General features: G+C 38.7%; 6 protein-coding genes across 6 annotated transcripts; 2 read left to right on the top strand and 4 right to left on the bottom strand.

Annotated features, from left to right (window-relative positions):
- Nucleotides 1-51: 51 nt before the first annotated feature.
- WALSEDRAFT_32543 (TPR-like protein) lies at nt 52-1,943 on the bottom strand. Its single transcript, XM_006958271.1, has 7 exons — nt 1,780-1,943; nt 1,606-1,730; nt 1,444-1,557; nt 1,205-1,398; nt 569-1,160; nt 409-524; nt 52-359 (listed from the first exon to the last, which is right to left on the bottom strand). Exons 1-7 carry the CDS (start codon nt 1,925-1,927, stop codon nt 80-82), a joined length of 1,569 nt encoding a protein of 522 aa, XP_006958333.1. The 5' UTR covers nt 1,928-1,943; the 3' UTR covers nt 52-79.
- A 68-nt stretch (nt 1,944-2,011) lies between these two features.
- Nucleotides 2,012-3,714, bottom strand: WALSEDRAFT_51380 (hypothetical protein; the record flags this gene model as incomplete). Its single annotated transcript, XM_006958270.1, has 6 exons — nt 2,012-2,140; nt 2,196-2,696; nt 2,744-3,178; nt 3,221-3,381; nt 3,428-3,571; nt 3,618-3,714. 6 exons carry the CDS (start codon nt 3,712-3,714, stop codon nt 2,012-2,014), a joined length of 1,467 nt encoding a protein of 488 aa, XP_006958332.1.
- Nucleotides 3,715-4,733: 1,019 nt separating this feature from the next.
- On the bottom strand, nt 4,734-7,581 carry WALSEDRAFT_60357 (spindle pole body interacting protein; the record flags this gene model as incomplete). Its single annotated transcript, XM_006958269.1, has 11 exons — nt 4,734-4,902; nt 4,949-5,071; nt 5,126-5,284; nt 5,330-5,608; nt 5,658-6,108; nt 6,153-6,448; nt 6,491-6,612; nt 6,659-7,101; nt 7,148-7,390; nt 7,439-7,480; nt 7,523-7,581. 11 exons carry the CDS (start codon nt 7,579-7,581, stop codon nt 4,798-4,800), a joined length of 2,322 nt encoding a protein of 773 aa, XP_006958331.1. The 3' UTR covers nt 4,734-4,797.
- Nucleotides 7,582-7,639: 58 nt separating this feature from the next.
- Nucleotides 7,640-11,591, top strand: WALSEDRAFT_68899 (Coatomer, alpha subunit; the record flags this gene model as incomplete). The annotated part of the gene is made up of 6 exons (XM_006958268.1): nt 7,640-7,660; nt 7,723-7,864; nt 7,912-9,689; nt 9,737-9,892; nt 9,939-11,018; nt 11,073-11,591. 6 exons carry the CDS (start codon nt 7,640-7,642, stop codon nt 11,589-11,591), a joined length of 3,696 nt encoding a protein of 1,231 aa, XP_006958330.1.
- An 810-nt stretch (nt 11,592-12,401) lies between these two features.
- On the bottom strand, nt 12,402-13,546 carry WALSEDRAFT_51377 (Di-copper centre-containing protein; the record flags this gene model as incomplete). The annotated part of the gene is made up of 3 exons (XM_006958267.1): nt 12,402-12,709; nt 12,758-13,045; nt 13,093-13,546. 3 exons carry the CDS (start codon nt 13,544-13,546, stop codon nt 12,402-12,404), a joined length of 1,050 nt encoding a protein of 349 aa, XP_006958329.1.
- A 15-nt stretch (nt 13,547-13,561) lies between these two features.
- On the top strand, nt 13,562-15,599 carry WALSEDRAFT_60356 (hypothetical protein). Its single transcript, XM_006958266.1, has 2 exons — nt 13,562-13,993; nt 14,039-15,599. Exons 1-2 carry the CDS (start codon nt 13,787-13,789, stop codon nt 15,005-15,007), a joined length of 1,176 nt encoding a protein of 391 aa, XP_006958328.1. The 5' UTR covers nt 13,562-13,786; the 3' UTR covers nt 15,008-15,599.
- The last annotated feature ends 2,728 nt before the right edge of the window (nt 15,600-18,327 follow it).

Below are 18,327 nucleotides of genomic sequence, written 5' to 3'. Positions count from 1 at the left end.
GCAGGTCAAAATATTACTTCCACTTTTAGGGAGGCAGACATCTTTTGTAAAAAAAATTAATTTTTATAAAATGCATTGCTTAGAAATTGAACATAAAATGTCTGCTACCGAATCCACCGGGATATCCCCCACCAGAGAAGCTACCCGGGAATCCATTGTAGAAGAACATTTGCTGGAATGCACCAGCACCTTGTTGGAATGGATGTTCATGTCCACTCTCCGGATCATTTGGATCATCACCTTCGTCGAACCTTCTACGCAATTCTGGATCACTCAATACGCCATACGCTTCGTTTAATCTCTCCATCGCTTCTACCGAGCCTCCTTTATCTGGATGCGCTTCTTTTGATTGTTTACGACTAGATTAACTTAGTTTGTTGTTATGTTTAAAATTTATATGTTACTTACTATGCTTTCTTTATCTCCTTGTCGGATGCACTGCGAGGAACACCAAGTACCTTGTAGTAATCTTTTGATTTACTTTGCTTTAATAACTTTCTAGCTCTTTGTAATCTTGACGCAACCTGGCAAACGTCAGTTCTCTCTTTATATGAGCACCCCCACTTACATCCCTACTTGATCTACCACTGGCTTCGAATGCCTTCTCAAACACCTCAACTGCCTTTTCATAGTCTTCTGCGTTGAGGTATCCCTCAGCCTTTGCGATTAAAGCATCAAGGTTGTTGACGTCAAACTTGAGTGTCTCTTCACAGAAAGCCTCAGCTTTCTTGAGATCGTTTGATTGTACGTATGCTTTACACACCAAAGTAACAAAATAGTTCCTCAACCCTGGACTCAAGTCTGCCTCATAGACTGCTTTGGGTATTGGCGCTTCTTCTAAGCCACTCCATTCTGTTACTGTGCTACCAGCTAACATCCCTTGATCTAAACGTTTGAGCAGTCCATTGCTACCATTAATTACGCTAGCTAATGCCCTCCAATTACCCGATTGTGAGAACATGATAGCGCGGTTTATGTCTTTCGTGTCGTTTTTAAGCACTTTAAAGAACTTTTTACATACTTTAGATTCCGGATCTGTGTGTAAGCATTGCTTCATTTGATTCAAGGATACTTCTGGTTTTCCTTGATAATAGTAAGTAAGGTGTGCAAGTCTCAGTAGTAAATCTGATTGGATGGAGGGTTGTATACGAACGATACGACTAATATGCGTTAGCATAAACTGATTAATCAGATAATAACTCACTTCAAATCTGAGGTCGCTCTAGTTATGTCACCAAGAGCGAGGTAGCAATCAACACGAATCTGATAGAGCCTCAAAGAGTTACTAGCAATTTCTAATGCTTTAGTAACTGAATCTAGTGTTTGAGACCATCTTTTAGCTTTGTATGTCTTCTCTGTTTGATTGATGAGCTTCTGTAGACTCTTTATACTTGCTTGCTGAGAGTTGATTAGGGGTGTACATATTATAAAAGATATACTAACCATATCTTTCGCTATCTTGTCACCCTTGTTCTTCTTCTGATAGGTATCTAATTCAGTCTTTGCTTGCACATATTCTCCATCCTTCAAGAAGATCCTAGCTCTTTGAATTCTCGCCTATTGTAGGTATTAATAGCTGTATATTAGCTTAGAATACACACTCACCTGCTCAAATGTAGGCTGTAACTCGAGTACTGTCTCCAAATCATTTAACGCAGCCGCATTTCTACCAAGACTGAGGTATGCAGTTGCTCTTTTGTAATGTGATAGATAGCTACTAGGATCAGCATCTAAAATAAGCGCATGAGTGTTGTATAGTCGAATCAGCTGTCAACTCACCGATTGCTTTCGTAAATAGATTAGCGGCATCACTGTATCTCCCAATTGCTAGTTGGGCGTTAGCTTGCTCTACTAGCGTGATATCTGCTAGACAAGCTGTCGCTGTTACTAAAACCACTAAGGATTTCAGACCGGCCAATAATTTCATCCTCAACGTCAACAACAAGGTACGATAATATGATAATGCTATTTTAAAGATATTTATTCAATTTTTTAATATCAATACATCTACTTAATCTTCTTCTTCACCTTTTCCAATGTCACCATCTTCAATTTCTCTAATCAGCCTTGATTCACGCTCTCTTGCTTCTTCAGCTTTCGCGAGATCGTCATCTTTAGCTTTAAGCGGATAACGCATGGCCTGGGATAGTATATTAGCTACATTTCGTTATCTATATCACTCTTCCTCTACCCACCTTTACACTGTCGTTATGAAGTCCCATACAGAATTGTATTCTTTGTCTGAAGAGTACTTGTGGTTCTTCGCTATTATAGATATTTCCACCTTGCTTACTTTCCATGTAACCTTGTTGGTGATTTATCGTTGCGTCAATAACACCCTCTCTTGCAGCCTTTGCAACAATGTATTCAGCGTCTTCCTCAGAGTCAAGTCTGAGTTTAGCGCAAATGTCACGTAATGGAATACGGCTATAAGCAAGTGAAATCATACGAAGACCTGTTCTAATAACATTGTGTCTGAGTCTGAGAATGAGTGTGTAGGTATTGTCTCGAATGAAATTCTCGCTATGCTTTTCTAAAGCGTCCGCAAATAAAGACAAATCGCCCACTCTGACTGCTTGTGTGATAGCCAAGTAACCACCCTTCTCTAAAGAGCTTTTGAGGAGTTGTTGCTTGAAAATGGAGCGTTCAGGGATATCGCCCATTAGTAATTCAACGACAACGAAGAATTTGTAAGCCTATAATAATCTTAAAAATTCATTCTATTAACTTTGAAACAACTCACGTTTTGTAAAAATCCAGGCGCGATCGTACCACTTGGTGCTCTCCTAATCGCTTGCTGTAAGTTATCGTGTGCCTCACTATAATTGAGTTGTACAGCTTTCACACGACCAAGATAATAGAGGTAACGGGCAAGTTGAGGATTTCCAGCACCTTCTGGGAAAGTTGACTTTGCGATTAGCTTATCAGCTTGATCATACGCTTTTGCAGAGAGATAACAGCGGAGCAAGCAGTTAAGAATAACAGCCTGACAATCGCCATCCTTTCTAAGGACAGCGGTTCTTTGTCCGACGAGAAGATGTGAGCATGCGCTCTGTTCTTGTCCGAGGAGCTCGTGGATGCGATAGTAGTAGAACCAAACCTTTGCAGCGAGTGGATCAAATGATCTCTTGTTGAGTGCCCTTATCGTATTCAAAGTGTTAGATGCTAACTCGAGAGCCTGTGATTGTGAGTGTGGGCTATAAACGCTAAGAAGACTTACGCTAGTCAAACTTGAGTTATCAATTAAGCGTAGAATGACGAGCAATGAGAGGTAAATATCTACTTCAGGGAAAACACCGGTCTCGCTTGGTTCAACTGATGACGAATCGAGCTGCATGTCGTTAGAAAGGTAGGGGGATAAATGAGTCCTGATTTTTTGTGCTGAAGGGAGAGTTAGAGGAGTGATAAGAAATAAATGAAGACGAACAAGCTAATAATTGTATGGCTTCTTGGAGAATCTGATCAGTCAATCGCTTGCGGAGTGTCGTTAAGGTGCGCAAAACTCTACTGGTAATTCTAGTCTCAGTTGTTATAACAGCCCTTTCAATAAGTGATGCATTCTGCTTGATTTCTGCGCTAATGTTAGGATATTGGCGAATGAGACGGAATCTACACACCAGCGAGAACAGATTGCTCTGGTTTTGTTCCCTCTTTACTAGTCTCTAGCGTTTCTGTTGGTTTTTCTGTTTGGTCTATCATAATATTCTCAACCATCTTGGATGTTTTGGTTCAATGAACGCGTCATCGAGCTATTCTTACAATACGTAACCCTCTGTCGTTATTATAAGTAGGATTTCTATAATAATAAAATATTCTTTTATTCTTATGCCAAATTCTTACTTGAGCCAACCTTGAAGAAATTCGTGATACCAACTCGGGCGCTAACTTATGGCATTGTACTTTAGTGTAAGCAATTCTATCATTATTTCTCCTTATACTACACATTTGTATCGCTGAACTACCAATGCTGCTAGTATAACGATGAACCCATCGAACGTGTTTTTTACCAGCTTAGGCAGTACCAATGAATTAGGCAATTAGAAAAGCGTGAATAATATTATATTTGAATTAAAGGCTTTTACGTTGCCCTTTCACTCATGAACGTTTGAGCTTTGTCGGGCAACCTTGTTTTGGTATATTCCAGCCTTTGTTATACATCTCGAGATACTTAGGGGACGTTTATCGTCTTTCCACTCTATTATTTTCCTGAGATATACTTGAATCCGTTGTTTAATATCCAATCTCTTCTGTTGCTGATGAACTTGCAGTAGTTTCCATTTAATTTTTTGCTTACTATCGAAGAGTATTTCTATTAGCAAAAGTGGTGTGTATATGTTTGAGATCTCTGCGAGTAAAACTCCAAATTGCTGATATTCTAGTCCAAGTGTCGGTGAATTCGTAGTTTGATTGTATCAAAATGTAACGAATCTACATGTCGTATTATCCTCCCAAATAAGTCCAATGCAGTGTAAAGAACAGGACACTCATATCGATCCAGTCTTCTCCTAGAAGATCTTGGTATGCAGTAAAAGTATAATGCTTTTAATTAACTTTTGATCCCTATTTTTGTTGTTGAGTTCTCTTTCTCATCAGATGACGTACTTTCATCATGCAATCGCGATAAATATATCGATTAGAATCATTTAAATGGTATTTCATTGCGAAAGTACTTTATTCTAATCCCAAAATCCATGAAATGCTTGAGAATTAGTGTTTCACATCCTCCGCAATTACAGAAAACAGATTAATTTGTTTACTAAACTATTAGTACAATATATAAATACACATAAATCTTATTTAAAGTACCTGTTGCGCTGATTGTTGTCCATATCGGTGATCAATTTGCCTCATCAAGGCAAGTCTATAGAAAGCGTTCAACGTACTCAACTGAAGACTTCCCAGCTAGTATGTGTTAGTTAGGAAATCTAAGTTTCATAATATCACCCACCGGGTATGATTGAAGCTTAATAAAGAAATCCATTGCTGCATCTCTTACAGAGTTATGAGGATGTAACAACCCGAAACCTAGTGGTAATAGGCCATCAAGATGCGGTGATAATTGCTCAATAATCTAATCTCATTAGTTAAATCCGTTCATAACTATTATTTATATGATATGACTTACCTCTACCACTTGCTCATAGGTTTCTGTATTTTGTGCCAAACTACGATAAATTATATGTGCTTCAGTTGGATTCATACCTTTCGCAGTTCTGAGTCTATGAATTTGATGCGCAATATCAATATCTTTTATAGCACGAGTTTTCAGGTATTGTTGGAAATCCTAGACACTGTCAATAATCGTAGCATCAGGTAAGGTTTTACTAACATGCACATAATTTTTATATGTTGCTGTTTCTTGCCAGCCTTCAATCCGGAAAGCATTTGCAGAAAGTTCACGAACACGGTTACTTTCATCAGTGAAAACTGTTCCACTTCCAAGTTGACCATTCGAGAAAGGTTGAGATGGGAAACCAATTGATGTCTGACCGTTGGGAGAAGTTTCTTCCTCGTACCTCGAAGCTATTTTTACGAATGACGAAACCAGATCTGCGAAACGTGCTCTTATATGTGCTTCTCCATAGTGTTCATTAATAAGCGCCATAATCTACATTACTTTGTCAGACTTGTCTAGAAACGTGCGTAATATAACAAACCTCATTCATAAAAATGTTATCCGAAGATTCGCGATGATTATTTTCGTTTTTCTGGTTCGTGGTTATGGAAGCATCATCCGAGGCATTGGACATTGCACTAGAAAAGCTATCCGATATTCCAAGCTTTGATCTTGATGGTGGAGAACTTAATACATGGTTGTTTGAATGCATAGACTGGTGGTTAACGCTATTAGATGATGACGATTGATTCATTATCACGGATGAAGGTATAGGAGTACTCAGAGAAGTGTGTTGACTACTTATACCATTATTTAATGTTTGATACGTCGGTATTGGTGAAGGTGATGAAAGTATATTGTGTTTGAGTTGATGAACAGGCTCTATTTGGCTCGAAACCGTAACTTTACCTGTGTTTATGTTAAATAAGACGTCCCACCATGCGTGGTTGTCCTCAAAACGAGGATTCGTTACTCCTGCAATATAGCCAGGGCTGAATTTGTTGTCAGAGTAGTAATACGAGTTGGAACAACTCACATCATTAGGAAGTTATCCAGATCCTTTAAACAGGTATAAGGGAACGCTCTTTCAATGAATCCCCTGAGAACACCACCACCACCACTGACAAGGGCGCAAGCAGCTAGTACAAAATTCGTAACCAAACTTGCTGGTTTACCGTAACCCAAAAATACTACGCGCTTTTGTGTTATCAGAGCATTAAATAAGAGAATAATTGGATGTGTGGATGCACCACTAGTATGCAAGTGAGGATGCATAGGTGATGATGGAACTGGATGAGCAGAGAATGTCTGAATGAGGTTTATTATGGAATACTTGAGAGCGTCAGCAAAGTAATGCGTTATAGTCCAACTTACATCACCAATTTCCTCATCAAATGTAGCTAAAGGTACACGCGTCGGAAGGGATATTTTCTTGTAATCGACATTGACATAGCCAATGGTAGTCTTGTAATAATGTGTGTCAACTGGGATAGTCTCTGGGTATCCATTAGTTGTTTTCAATGGCAAATCAAGATAACACACCTAAGTAAGATTGATGCCCAATGCTTTCTGAAAGTGGATCAGAGAAACCAAGGCTGGTTCTCTTCAACTTTTCTTCGAATTCCTCTTCTAAAGAATTATTCGTCTTTGAATTGCTTGATGAACGCCTATTGCCAGTTAAGTCATCCTCAAAAGCGGAGCTCAATACGTCTGAGTCATCAGATGGACGCTTGAAGTAAGAGTGAGACCATTTCTCAGCGAATAAATCCTTGCGATCTGGTGCAGCTCTGAGGATTGACTTTTCTGAACGTGAAATTGGGGGTACTAAGGAGAAGTTGATATTGTTTATAGCATCGTAGAGACGTGAAAGGATAGAAGGTGAGCCTGACTGGAAGTAGTCTTCAAGTGCTAGGAGAAGAATTGGTTTGTAAATATGAATATACGGTTGTTTTGAACATATAGCCAGAGCCTTGACAAGAGCACCTCTATGGGAATATTAGAAGGAGTGATTACGTAGCCGAACAAACCAACCTTGGGACTGTATCATCCTTTTTTGTTCTCACCAAATTCAAGACATAGAGAAGCTGAGGTTTAGGGTTGACTTCCTGGTCGAGCACCTTTGAGTAAGTTCTCCTATGTTTTATGAACGGTGTAGGAGCCTCTGAATCCAAGGGAGGAGCGATTGTATTTGCAGGTGTCTGATTGAGGAAGAATATTGTCCAATCTTCGTTTTGATCGTGAGCACCCTCTGGAATCATGAGATCAGCGAGTAAGCTAGAAATATGAGCGTGAGCATGTATTAAAGCTGGTAGAAGGACCTACTGCTCATCTGTACCGGTTGGAAATGGATACTGCTGAGAGAGCCTGAGCGGGGTTAGAATAAATAAAAAAGGAATAACGACTGACGTAGAACCTTGGTCTATATCAAATTCCGCCAATAAGCAATATGCTACATTATTTTCCATGACGGTCGCAGTCAACTTGGACAGCTCAGATAGCCTTGCTTTCGTCCAAGTTGATCAAATGCTAAATTTATTAACGAAAGTAAGTAAAACTATAAATAAATAATAGAATAAATAAATAAACTAATAAATTTCTATTATCAGTTTGAAAGCAAGTCTAATCGTGTGAAAGGTATCTCATTCCACCCAAAGCAACCCTTGTTGGCAGCCAGTCTGCACAATGGCTCTATACAGCTTTGGAACTATCAGATGGGCACGCTAGTCGATAGGTTCGATGAGCACGATGGTAGATCTCTTTTTCTTTTCAGTCATCTCTCGTTTACACCCTTATAGGTCCAGTCAGAGGTATTTCATTTCACCCCACGCAGCCGCTCTTAGCCAGCGGTGGTGACGATTACAAGGTTAAAGTCTGGAACTACAAGACACGTCGCTGTTTATTCACCCTTCACGGACATCTCGACTACGTACGCACCGTCTTCTTCCACCACACACACCCTTGGATCTTGACCGCATCCGACGATCAAACTATTAGAATCTGGAACTGGCAGTCTAGAACCTGTATCGCTATCTTAACTGGTCATAACCACTATATCATGTGTGCTCAATGGCACCCTACAGACGATCTAGTCGTATCCGCATCAATGGATCAGACAGTTAGAGTTTGGGATATCTCCGGTTTGAGGAAGAAGAATACCACTGCATTCCCCCTCTCTTTCGAAGAGCAAATCCAGAGAGCGAATACAGGCCAAACTGATCTTTTCGGCAGTATGGACGCAACAACAAAGTTTGTTTTAGAGGGTCATGATAGAGGTGTCAATTGGGTCACTTTTCACCCAACTCTCCCTCTCATTCTCTCTGCTGGTGATGATCGCCAGATAAAACTTTGGAGAATGTCAGATACCAAAGCATGGGAAGTCGACACTTGCCGTGGCCATTTCAATAACGTTTCTTCCGCTCTCTTTCACCCTCGTCACGAGCTTATAATTTCTAACGGTGAAGACAAGACAATCAGAGTCTGGGATATGTCCAAGCGCGCAGCAGTTCAGACGTTCAGAAGAGAAAATGACAGATTTTGGGTTCTTACTGCTCACCCTGAACTTAACTTATTCGCAGCTGGCCACGATAATGGTCTAATTGTCTTCAAACTTGAGCGTGAAAGACCCGCATTCGCACTTCATCAAAATATGCTCTACTATGTCCGCGACAAGATTGTTCGTCAGCATGACCTCTCTACCGGAGCTGATGCTGCCCTTCTTTCTATCAAAAAGCTTGGTAATGCTTACACTCCACCACGTTCTTTGAGCTTTAATCCAGCTGAGAGAAGTGTGCTTGTAGCATCACCAGCAGACAATGGCACTTACGATTTAGCTGCTTTACCAAGGAATCTTCCAAATGAGGATGATCTCGCTGATTCGTCAATCGACGGTAGACGCGGTACAGGTCAAAATGCTGTCTTTGTCGCTCGCAATAGATTGGCCGTACTCAATAAGGAGGAGCAAAGCATAGAAATTAGAGATTTGTCAAATAACCTCACCAAATCTGTTAAATGTCCAGTACAAACGAACGAGATTTTCTACGGTGGTACAGCAACACTTCTCCTCGCAGGTCCAACGCAAGTAGTCTTATTCGAAATTCAACAGCAAAATGTTTTATCAGAGCTTACTTGTCCACCTGTCAAGTATGTCGTCTGGAGTGCCGATAACTCGATGTTGGCCTTATTGAGCAAGCACACAATTACTTTGGCCAATAAAAGCCTCACTTCTAGTAGTCTCATCCACGAAACTATCAGGATAAAAAGTGCATCTTTCGATGAGAATGGTATCTTGATTTATACAACATTAAACCATATCAAATATGCTTTACCACAAGGTGACAATGGTATTATAAAAACATTACAACAACCTGTCTACCTTGTCAAGGTTAAAGGAAAGACTGCATACTGTCTTGACCGTTCAGCCAGACCAAGGAAAATTGAGATCGATCCTACTGAATACAGGTTTAAATTGGCCCTTATCAAAGGAAATTATGACGAGGTACTACACATTATTAGAACAAGTACTTTGGTCGGTCAGAGTATCATTGCTTACCTCCAAAGAAAGGGCTACCCAGAGGTGTGTAATGTTTTAATCGCCAAATATTATTACTCAATTTCTCTTAGATTGCATTACACTTTGTTCAGGACAAATCTACAAGATTTGATCTTGCTATAGAGTGTGGTAACTTAGACGTTGCTCTCGAAGAAGCTAAGGGTATAGATAGGGAAGACGTATGGGAGCGTTTGAGTCAACAAGCACTCAAACAAGGTAACCACAAGGTGAGTAAAATGTAACCGACTTATTTCAAAAATTAAGAGGTCTCAGATTGTCGAAATTGCGTACCAAAAAACCAAGAACTTTGACAGATTGTCATTCCTATACCTGACAACTGGACATACAGAAAAGCTGAAAAAGATGCAGAAGATTGCTGATATGCGTGGTGACCAAATGTCCAGATTTCATAACTCTCTCTACCTTGGTGATGCTGAAGCACGCGCCAGAATTTTGATCGATGTTGGTATGCTTCCACTTGCTTACATGACAGCAAAATCAAATGGTTTGAATGATATCGTTACAGAAATTGCTGCAATGGATGGTGTAGATGAAAGCAAGTTGGCAAAAATACCAGAAGGTCAACACAACTTACAACCTCCAACTGTGGTTAACAAAACATATGAAGAAAATTGGCCATCACTCAGCAGTCAGGAAAGCTACTTTGATAAGGCATTAGAAAAAGTACTTGATCAAGGTGAAGACGTTAATCAATTGGATACTTTGGATGAATGGGCAAACCCAGATGAATATGCAGGTGGTGTTGATGCACCTGCAGATGGAGCAGTTGCTGAGCAAGTCGAAGGTGACGCATGGGATTTGAGCGATGATGATGTTCCTGTTGAAGAGCCAGAAGAAGAGGAAGAAGAATTTGTCAATGCAACAACTGAAGTTACAGGTGATATAACTGCAGAGGAAGCCATTGCTGCAGCACCAGGTTTATCCGAAGCAGAAATTTGGACTAAAAACTCTCCATTGGCAGTCGATCATATCGCAGCTGGATCATTTGACAGCGCAATGCAATTACTTCATCGTCAAGTAGGTGCAGTTAACTTTGAACCTTTAAAGCCACTCTTTATGGAAATTTATCAATCATCAAGGTTATTTGCACCAACAAATGCTAATCAGATACCTATCAACGTCTACTTGCGTCGTGATCCAAGAACCTCTGACCCAAAGAAATTCTTGCCATCCAACAATACCTTGACGTTGCAATCTATTGCATCAAATGAGTTGCAAGAAGGATATAGATTATTCAAGGCGGGTAAATTTGTCGAGTCAGCCTCAGCATTTAGGAATATTTTGGTGAAGATGCTGTTGGTATCGGTGTCTAATGAGGAAGAAGCAAAGGATGTGAGTTTATCGGCCTAGTATGATGATGCAATACACTTACTAATAATTACATAGGTTCGCGACATAATAAATGTTTCCCGTGAATACTTAATTGGTCTTACGCTCGAAATCGAGAGAAGAAGATTAGTAGCTGAGGAACCTAGCAACACTACTCGTATACTGGAATTAGCTGCCTACTTCGCTGAGTGTGAATTGCAATCTGCACACTCACAGTTAGCCTTGAGATCAGCGGCCAACTCATTCGAAAAGGCTGGTAACACAATTACAGCTGGATATTTCGCTAAGAAGCTTCTCGACCTGTCACCAACAGCTCCAAATGTTGTTGCTAAAGCTAAAAGTCAAGTAAACGGTGCAGAACGCAATCCACGATCTACCGTTCAAATTGACTTTGATGAAAAATCCAACTTCCACGTATGTCCTGCATCTCTCACACCAGTATATGAAGATCAAGAATTTGTTGAAGATACCTACACTGGCGCAATTTACCACGCAAAATATGCAAATTCTATTTGTTCGTTGACGGGAATAAACAGAATAGGCTCACAGAGTACTGGTCTCCGCTCATTTGTTTAAAATAATTGTTTTTGATTCATTTATTTTGTTGTTTATCTTATTGGATATTGAATTATCATCTTTTATTTCAAAACAATGATTGCATATTAATTAAAAGTCAATTGAATAGTCTTATGGATAATAACAGTATTACAGTGTTAGATTATTTTAGATTAGTTTATACCACTTGGAAATATGATACTTGATCATCTATTTCTTGGCGAGAATACTACAAATACGACGAGTTTATGAAGGTTCATATTGGTAAAATTTTAAAAATAAAGAAATACCATATAGGCTACTAAAATAAGTATCCGAATGCTATTGCCTATTCTTCGAGAAACATTACGTTTTGATAGCACTGTTTCGTTGTAAAAGTCAATAAATAAGCAATGAAACGTCGAATATACCTGAAATATTAACACAACTTCATCTTTTGGTGGATGCTTTTTATTAATAAGTGCAGTTATAATAATACCGTCACCTTTTACCTTATGATTATGGGAGACTTAATGTCTAAATACAATTATTGGTTACGAAATAATTTTATGGTATATTTGAAAGAGACTAATATCTCTATCTTAGTTTCGGATAGTTATAGGATATACGAATGAAGATCGCTGAATAATATAAGTATATCATTGGATTGAAAAGTAATTTTAGCTGGGAAGTTATTCATGTGGATAAGATAGTCACGAGGACAATTACTCAATTATTGTCACCTAGGTATAGAAAATGAGTGATGTGTATTCAATATTAGACTACAGATTATTATTATTATGAGATAGAAGAGTAAAAAGTAGAGATGATTCCATTATCGTCAGTGTTCCCTTATCCTCTAAAGACCCATGGCTCGAGATCTTCATATGTATAACAAAGCGGCCATTCAGTAGTATCCATTACGTCCTTGACCTTCAAGTTTTCTGATCCCAATGCATTAGCTTCACCGTATAAGAGTGGATCATCGAGAGAGGCAGGAAGACCGCTTCTCATACCGGTTGACCAGTAGAAGTCCGTATTGCCTTCATAGTCATAAAGGTGCTTCTCGTCGAGTGCTTGCCAACTACTCCAAATCCTGTCTATGTTTGAGTGGTGCATATAGAATAATGGATCATTTGGTGACGAGTTGTTTCCATGATCTGAAAAGGTAGTTTTAGTAATTGTTTAGCCAAAAGCTAATCACTCACTTGATGCCATGTCTGCACTCAACGACAAGTGGATAGCTCCATGTGAACCTGGAATACCACTTGGGTTGTGTAATGGATCTGGTGATTCAAGCAAGACTGAGAATTCTTTGTAGGTTGCGATATTAGTCAAGTTCTTCATAGCTTCTGGGTTGTAACCGCGCTGGGCGTATGGACCAGGTCCATCCCATGGAAGGTTTGCACTTGATGGCAAGTTCCTTGAGAGTTTGTGAGGGAATGGAAAGTTAATATCATGATTGGCGAATGCGCCATCAGTGACAACAGTTGCGTCTGTATATGGGTCAATTTGATACGTGCTTATCATCTCAATGACTTACTATAGACGTTGTTGTAATCAAAATTTCCATAAGTACCAAAACCGATCTCAGGATCAGCATTCCAGATATTAGAAGCACTCAAGTCTTGGTAATCTTGTTCCCAAGCCCAGTAGGGCATAGCACCTTCGTATCCACATTCTTGCAATTCTTGGTGGTATGCATAGACAAACCAACGGTGCCATGGCAAGAATCTTGCGACCCAGTGAATAGCATATCCAGGATATTGGTGGATGTAAGTGTAGTCTTCAAATCTTGAAACCTGATCGACACCGTTGATCGAGATCGTTGGTTTTTGCATCATACACTTAATAGCCCCGAGGAAGTTTGCTTTCTCGTCTCCATTAAGGCTGTTCCAATCACGACGGACATGTATCTTATCGCATGAACGCTTCGCTGGGACAGCAGCTGCAGATGCTACCAAAGCGGCGATCGAAAGGAATCCGACTTGAACCATAACGAAAGAGTGTGAGTTGATTGTTGTAGCCTATTAAGAAGCTTGATAGCTTCTTAAATAGCTCTCTGGAATGCTTGTCAGCCTACATTCCGTGCGCTAAATTTAGTTGGCACGGCTATGGAATGAGAATTTAAGTGACTTTCTATATATAAATATAAATAGAATACGTTATAATTTTAATATTTATAACATCGCTGTGTTCTGCATGATGTGGGGTAGCTAACTTGATGGAAAGCGGCCATGTTTTCTTCGCTATTTAGAAGAAATACGCCGAGGCAAGAAGTACCTGCCGTCAGCCTAAAAAGTGCGAAACCTGTAGATAAATCATCTAAGCCTAATCAGAAACGTCTCTACGGACCGGATATCCAGTTTGATGACCGCAATTCGAACGCGTCTGGCGAAATTGATAATGAACTGCTCAATAATTGGATAAACAATAAGAGCAACGTGAGTTAATTCTTTATTTATCTACTTTTAACTTATCAGAGATAGCAGCAACAAACGCCATCGTCTACCCTCAAATTGGAATGTAACCTTAAACGGAATAGTTTACGCATTCTAACAAATGATAAAGCAACTTCAATAAAGAGTACAGAATCTGACAGACCAGTTTCACCTTCAATGTCAATAGCCCCAATTTCGAGACAATCACAGTCACTCAGGTTTATTTGCGATTCCACCAGTCCAAAGGTCAGAGTATTACTCACTTGGACAGATTCTGAACAGCCATTTCTCGATCAGTTAATCGACGGTGGTTGGGATAAAATGTGGCAGTCACCCAGCAAGTTGGACCTCATTGCACATGAACAAAAATTAACCAAATCTGAGGACTCAGAGACAGATTCAACGAGTTCTAATGATTTGAAGAAAGTAGAACTGAAGCTCAGAATTGACTTAGTATGTTCTGACGTAAATGGTGCCCCAATTTCGCCTTTGAATAAACAATCTACATATCTTAACATACATCGCTGTGACGAATGCTGGTTGCTGAGGGTTGACAAGCGTGTTGCTAATATTGGTAGCAACCTGTATGATCTCCACGAAATTTACGGTTTATCATCACATACAAAGGAAAACAACGATGACGTCAATCAAGTAATCGTTGACGATCACGTTGGTGGTGAATGTGTTATATGTCTAGCATCAGCAAGGGATACGCTTTTATTGCCATGTAGGCATCTAGTTGCATGTAAGGATTGCGCGACTAGAATGACAGATTTCGGTTCAGGCGCACAAACAGAAAGAGATGGTGGCATATGGGGTACAGAGAATAACGAACCTACTACATTAAATAGCAATGAAAATGACAGAGTTATCGCTGCTGAAGCCGGAAATAACAATAATAATAACGAAACCCATACTAGGCCTTCACGCAGACGCAAGCGTAAGCCAAAAGGATGGTATTGCCCTGTTTGTAGGCAACCTTATACCGCAATGCTTCGAGTTGCTTATAAAGACTGAATTTGATTGTATTTTTAAGAGATTGATTTGCTTGAGCTTATTTCAATGACCTTTTTGTTAACGGGCTATATGTGAAATCACATATTTATATTATCCTGCACTTCAACTTTCGAAATAACTAGTTTATCATTTCTTTGTAAGTATATTAGTCGCATTGGAAACTCTGGTATCTGTTCTGCAACTTTGGTTGCATCTTTTTGTGACCTTTTTACCACTTTGGTCTAGTTACACTTGATAGTCTTTCGAAAATTGGTTATTCTCATTTCCTCGATTCATTAGCATCAGTATATTAGGATATTTCTGAATGATTTGTATTCTGTATAGTGCCTTATCAATATTCCTATTTATATATACCACTTCTGGTTTTCTTCCTTTTGGGATGAGGTTATAATAGCTATACATCATACACAACTTCTTATGATTGTGTTGAACTTCTTTGTGTCGATTTTGAAGCTGCTAGCTCGTTACACACTCTGGAAACATGAATATAAGTCCTTACAGTCATTGTCATATTTCTGAAGTTAAAATGTTTTAGCTCATATATATTTATCTAAATTTCATTGGTTGTTTTTGGCACATTAACTTCCCTAGCTACTATACTGCTCCCGATGATGCGCAATCATTGATGCTGTATTTCAGCAACGTGTATCTAGAACTTAACGTACGTCTACTGACGTCATAAGGCTGTATATGAATATTATTACGATTCAATAACGTCACTTAATAGTTCAGACAGTGTATAGCATAATTATTGTTTTACTTAGCTGTAAAATGCGAAAGAAATGTTTTGAAGTTGATTGAGTACTAAATGTCGACGGTTAACTTTGTGATTGATGAAGATAACCTTTGAATCCTTCCAGAAGTTTAAGAATATCTAGTACAACCTCTTGCAGTAATTTTTATAAATAAAACTTATTAACTCATGCATATGGTGATACGTCTGTGGATGACGTCAAGTGTCAGTATTGGAAATATAAGACTCCAATCAGCCTTCGTTGAAAGCGCTTCTGGTTTCCATTGGAACGTGGAATGTGCAATTTATAAATACATCACTTTACAATCAAGGAAATTCTTTTATTTCCTCGATTTTCGTTTTGATGACACTACTAAAAGCTAGAAATAATTCATATGTATTTTTTTATTTATTAAAATACCAGGTGGTCTTTCGAATGATCTTTACATATATACATTTTCTAGTTTGGTACTATTCATGAGAACTTCTAAGAGTGCTACCCTTCTGTTGGTTGATAGTTATTTTACTGGTATAGCATCCTTAAGAGACAATAGAATAATCAATTAAATGTAATGGGAGTATATTACGATTTATAATTTGGTAAATTTTCTACCCTAGTTCCACAGTTGTATAGTAAACTTCCCATCTTTCAAATTGACAACCATCATCTCTGGATTATTACAGAATACTGTTAATAAAACTCAAATAATATTTTTGTCAACCAGAACATCTGGATGAACTTAACAAACAAATAACAAGCTGTATAAGTAAATTCATGTACATTGACTATTGTATCATCAAAAGGTAGTCACTAAAACATTGCACTACAATTATTAGTACGTAATCAGCAACTTAAGTGTTTCATAGCATTTCCATTCAGGATTTAGAACACAAACGATGATATCATTACAGTTATCGTAAGATTTGAAGAGATCACATCGCAAGATCAGATATTTCTTACTATCAGAAATAAACATGATTGGTAGACACACCAATTCTATGTCATCTCAAACAAATTAACATTATTATATGGATACTCAAAACTTGTTGGTGTTTACGTTGAAGTTGACAAGAGTGTTGGATTATTAACATACGCTGAGGTCTCGCTTATTTGTATTGTATGTTTAACGGATTTTTCCCTATGATTCAAGGTCACAATTGCCGTGACTGTTCACTACAGTTTTAACTGTAAATAATGAGTAATCATAGTTAGTCCAATACAACGTTTCATCACATCAAGCAGATTATTGTTTGGCTATTCAGTTCATATTACAGGCATGATTCAATCGAAAAAAGGAGGAAGTTATCACCTCATGCTTGGTTGCTGGACATTGTCAATGTTATCGGAACCAAACAATATAATAATATTTACATCGGTTAGTTTCTTAAAGCATCAAAAAGGACCAACATATTATCAATGGAAAGTCACACTTGAAATTGTTGACCTTATCAAAAGCTGTTCGCTCAGCAATGTTACGGGAAATATGAACATCCTCGCAACGGTAAAGTGCACATTAATTATGTAAGGTTTTTTGATTTATTACGCGAGCATGATTACAAATTGCCAAGATCCCGCAATATATCCATACTCGGCAAATATTTTAAGGTCATTCATTCATTCTCTTCTTAACTTGCTTTTCGTTACCCATAATATTGTACATAACATATTTAATCGGTTTTATTGTTACCTGAGGGTGAAACTGATAGAGGATACCCGGGCACCGTTCCCGGGAGCCTTATACTAGTTGATAATTTATACTTGAAGGTACCCCCCCCTCTTTTCTTTGCAAAAAGGAGCAAAGACTGACGAAGTTGCCCTGTTTATTTATGCTTTTTTAAGCCCGTAAGATCACATTCATGTGACTAAACAGGGTTGTAGACGCGAATTGATGTGCATGTGGTGTATTACTTATTACCTTGTGGCACTTATGGACACGTTCCACTTTTATTCAATAATATAAGACTAGGTGACATCAGGTCAAACTAATTTTTCACGGATTGCACATTTTGATATTCCTTGATCTGCGTTTAATCAAATTTGAGCACACCATCTTCGAGAAAAAACAACATGGACTGCGGTCATGATTGTGGAGTTCGAAATCGTCCACAGAGTATAACTCTACAATATATCCTTTTGCTTGGGCAAGATTATTGTGGTTTTTCAATACCATGCAACAAAACTTTCGAAATATTTGGGTCATTGACATCATATTTGTTAAATTAACAAATTACGTTTGTGATCATTTCGCTTAATCAAATTTTCATCGTACCGATACACAAAATATCAGGATTCCGCCAGAAGATCGAAGTATCGATAATGCATAATGGCAGCGCCTTTCATATTTGTTGACGGTGGCGCAACACGGGACAAAACGTAAGGTGCGAAGTACATATTAGAGTGATGAGTCACCCAAAACAACACTGTCCCAGTCGAAAATGTAATTCAAAACCAAATGGTAGACCTGACGGATTAAGTGTACTTATGAAAACTTCCATTACAATCTGTACTGAGTTGTAAAATAATTTGCTCCCTAAACTTCGTGACGCTCAAAATTCGTTACGATTCAATCACAAGTTGAGCATATTG

Source organism: Wallemia mellicola (assembly GCF_000263375.1).
Source record: "Wallemia mellicola CBS 633.66 unplaced genomic scaffold WALSEscaffold_9, whole genome shotgun sequence".
Lineage (NCBI taxonomy): Eukaryota > Fungi > Basidiomycota > Wallemiomycetes > Wallemiales > Wallemiaceae > Wallemia > Wallemia mellicola.
Note: the sequence above shows the minus strand (reverse complement) of the source record. Positions and strands in the feature narration are given on the sequence as shown.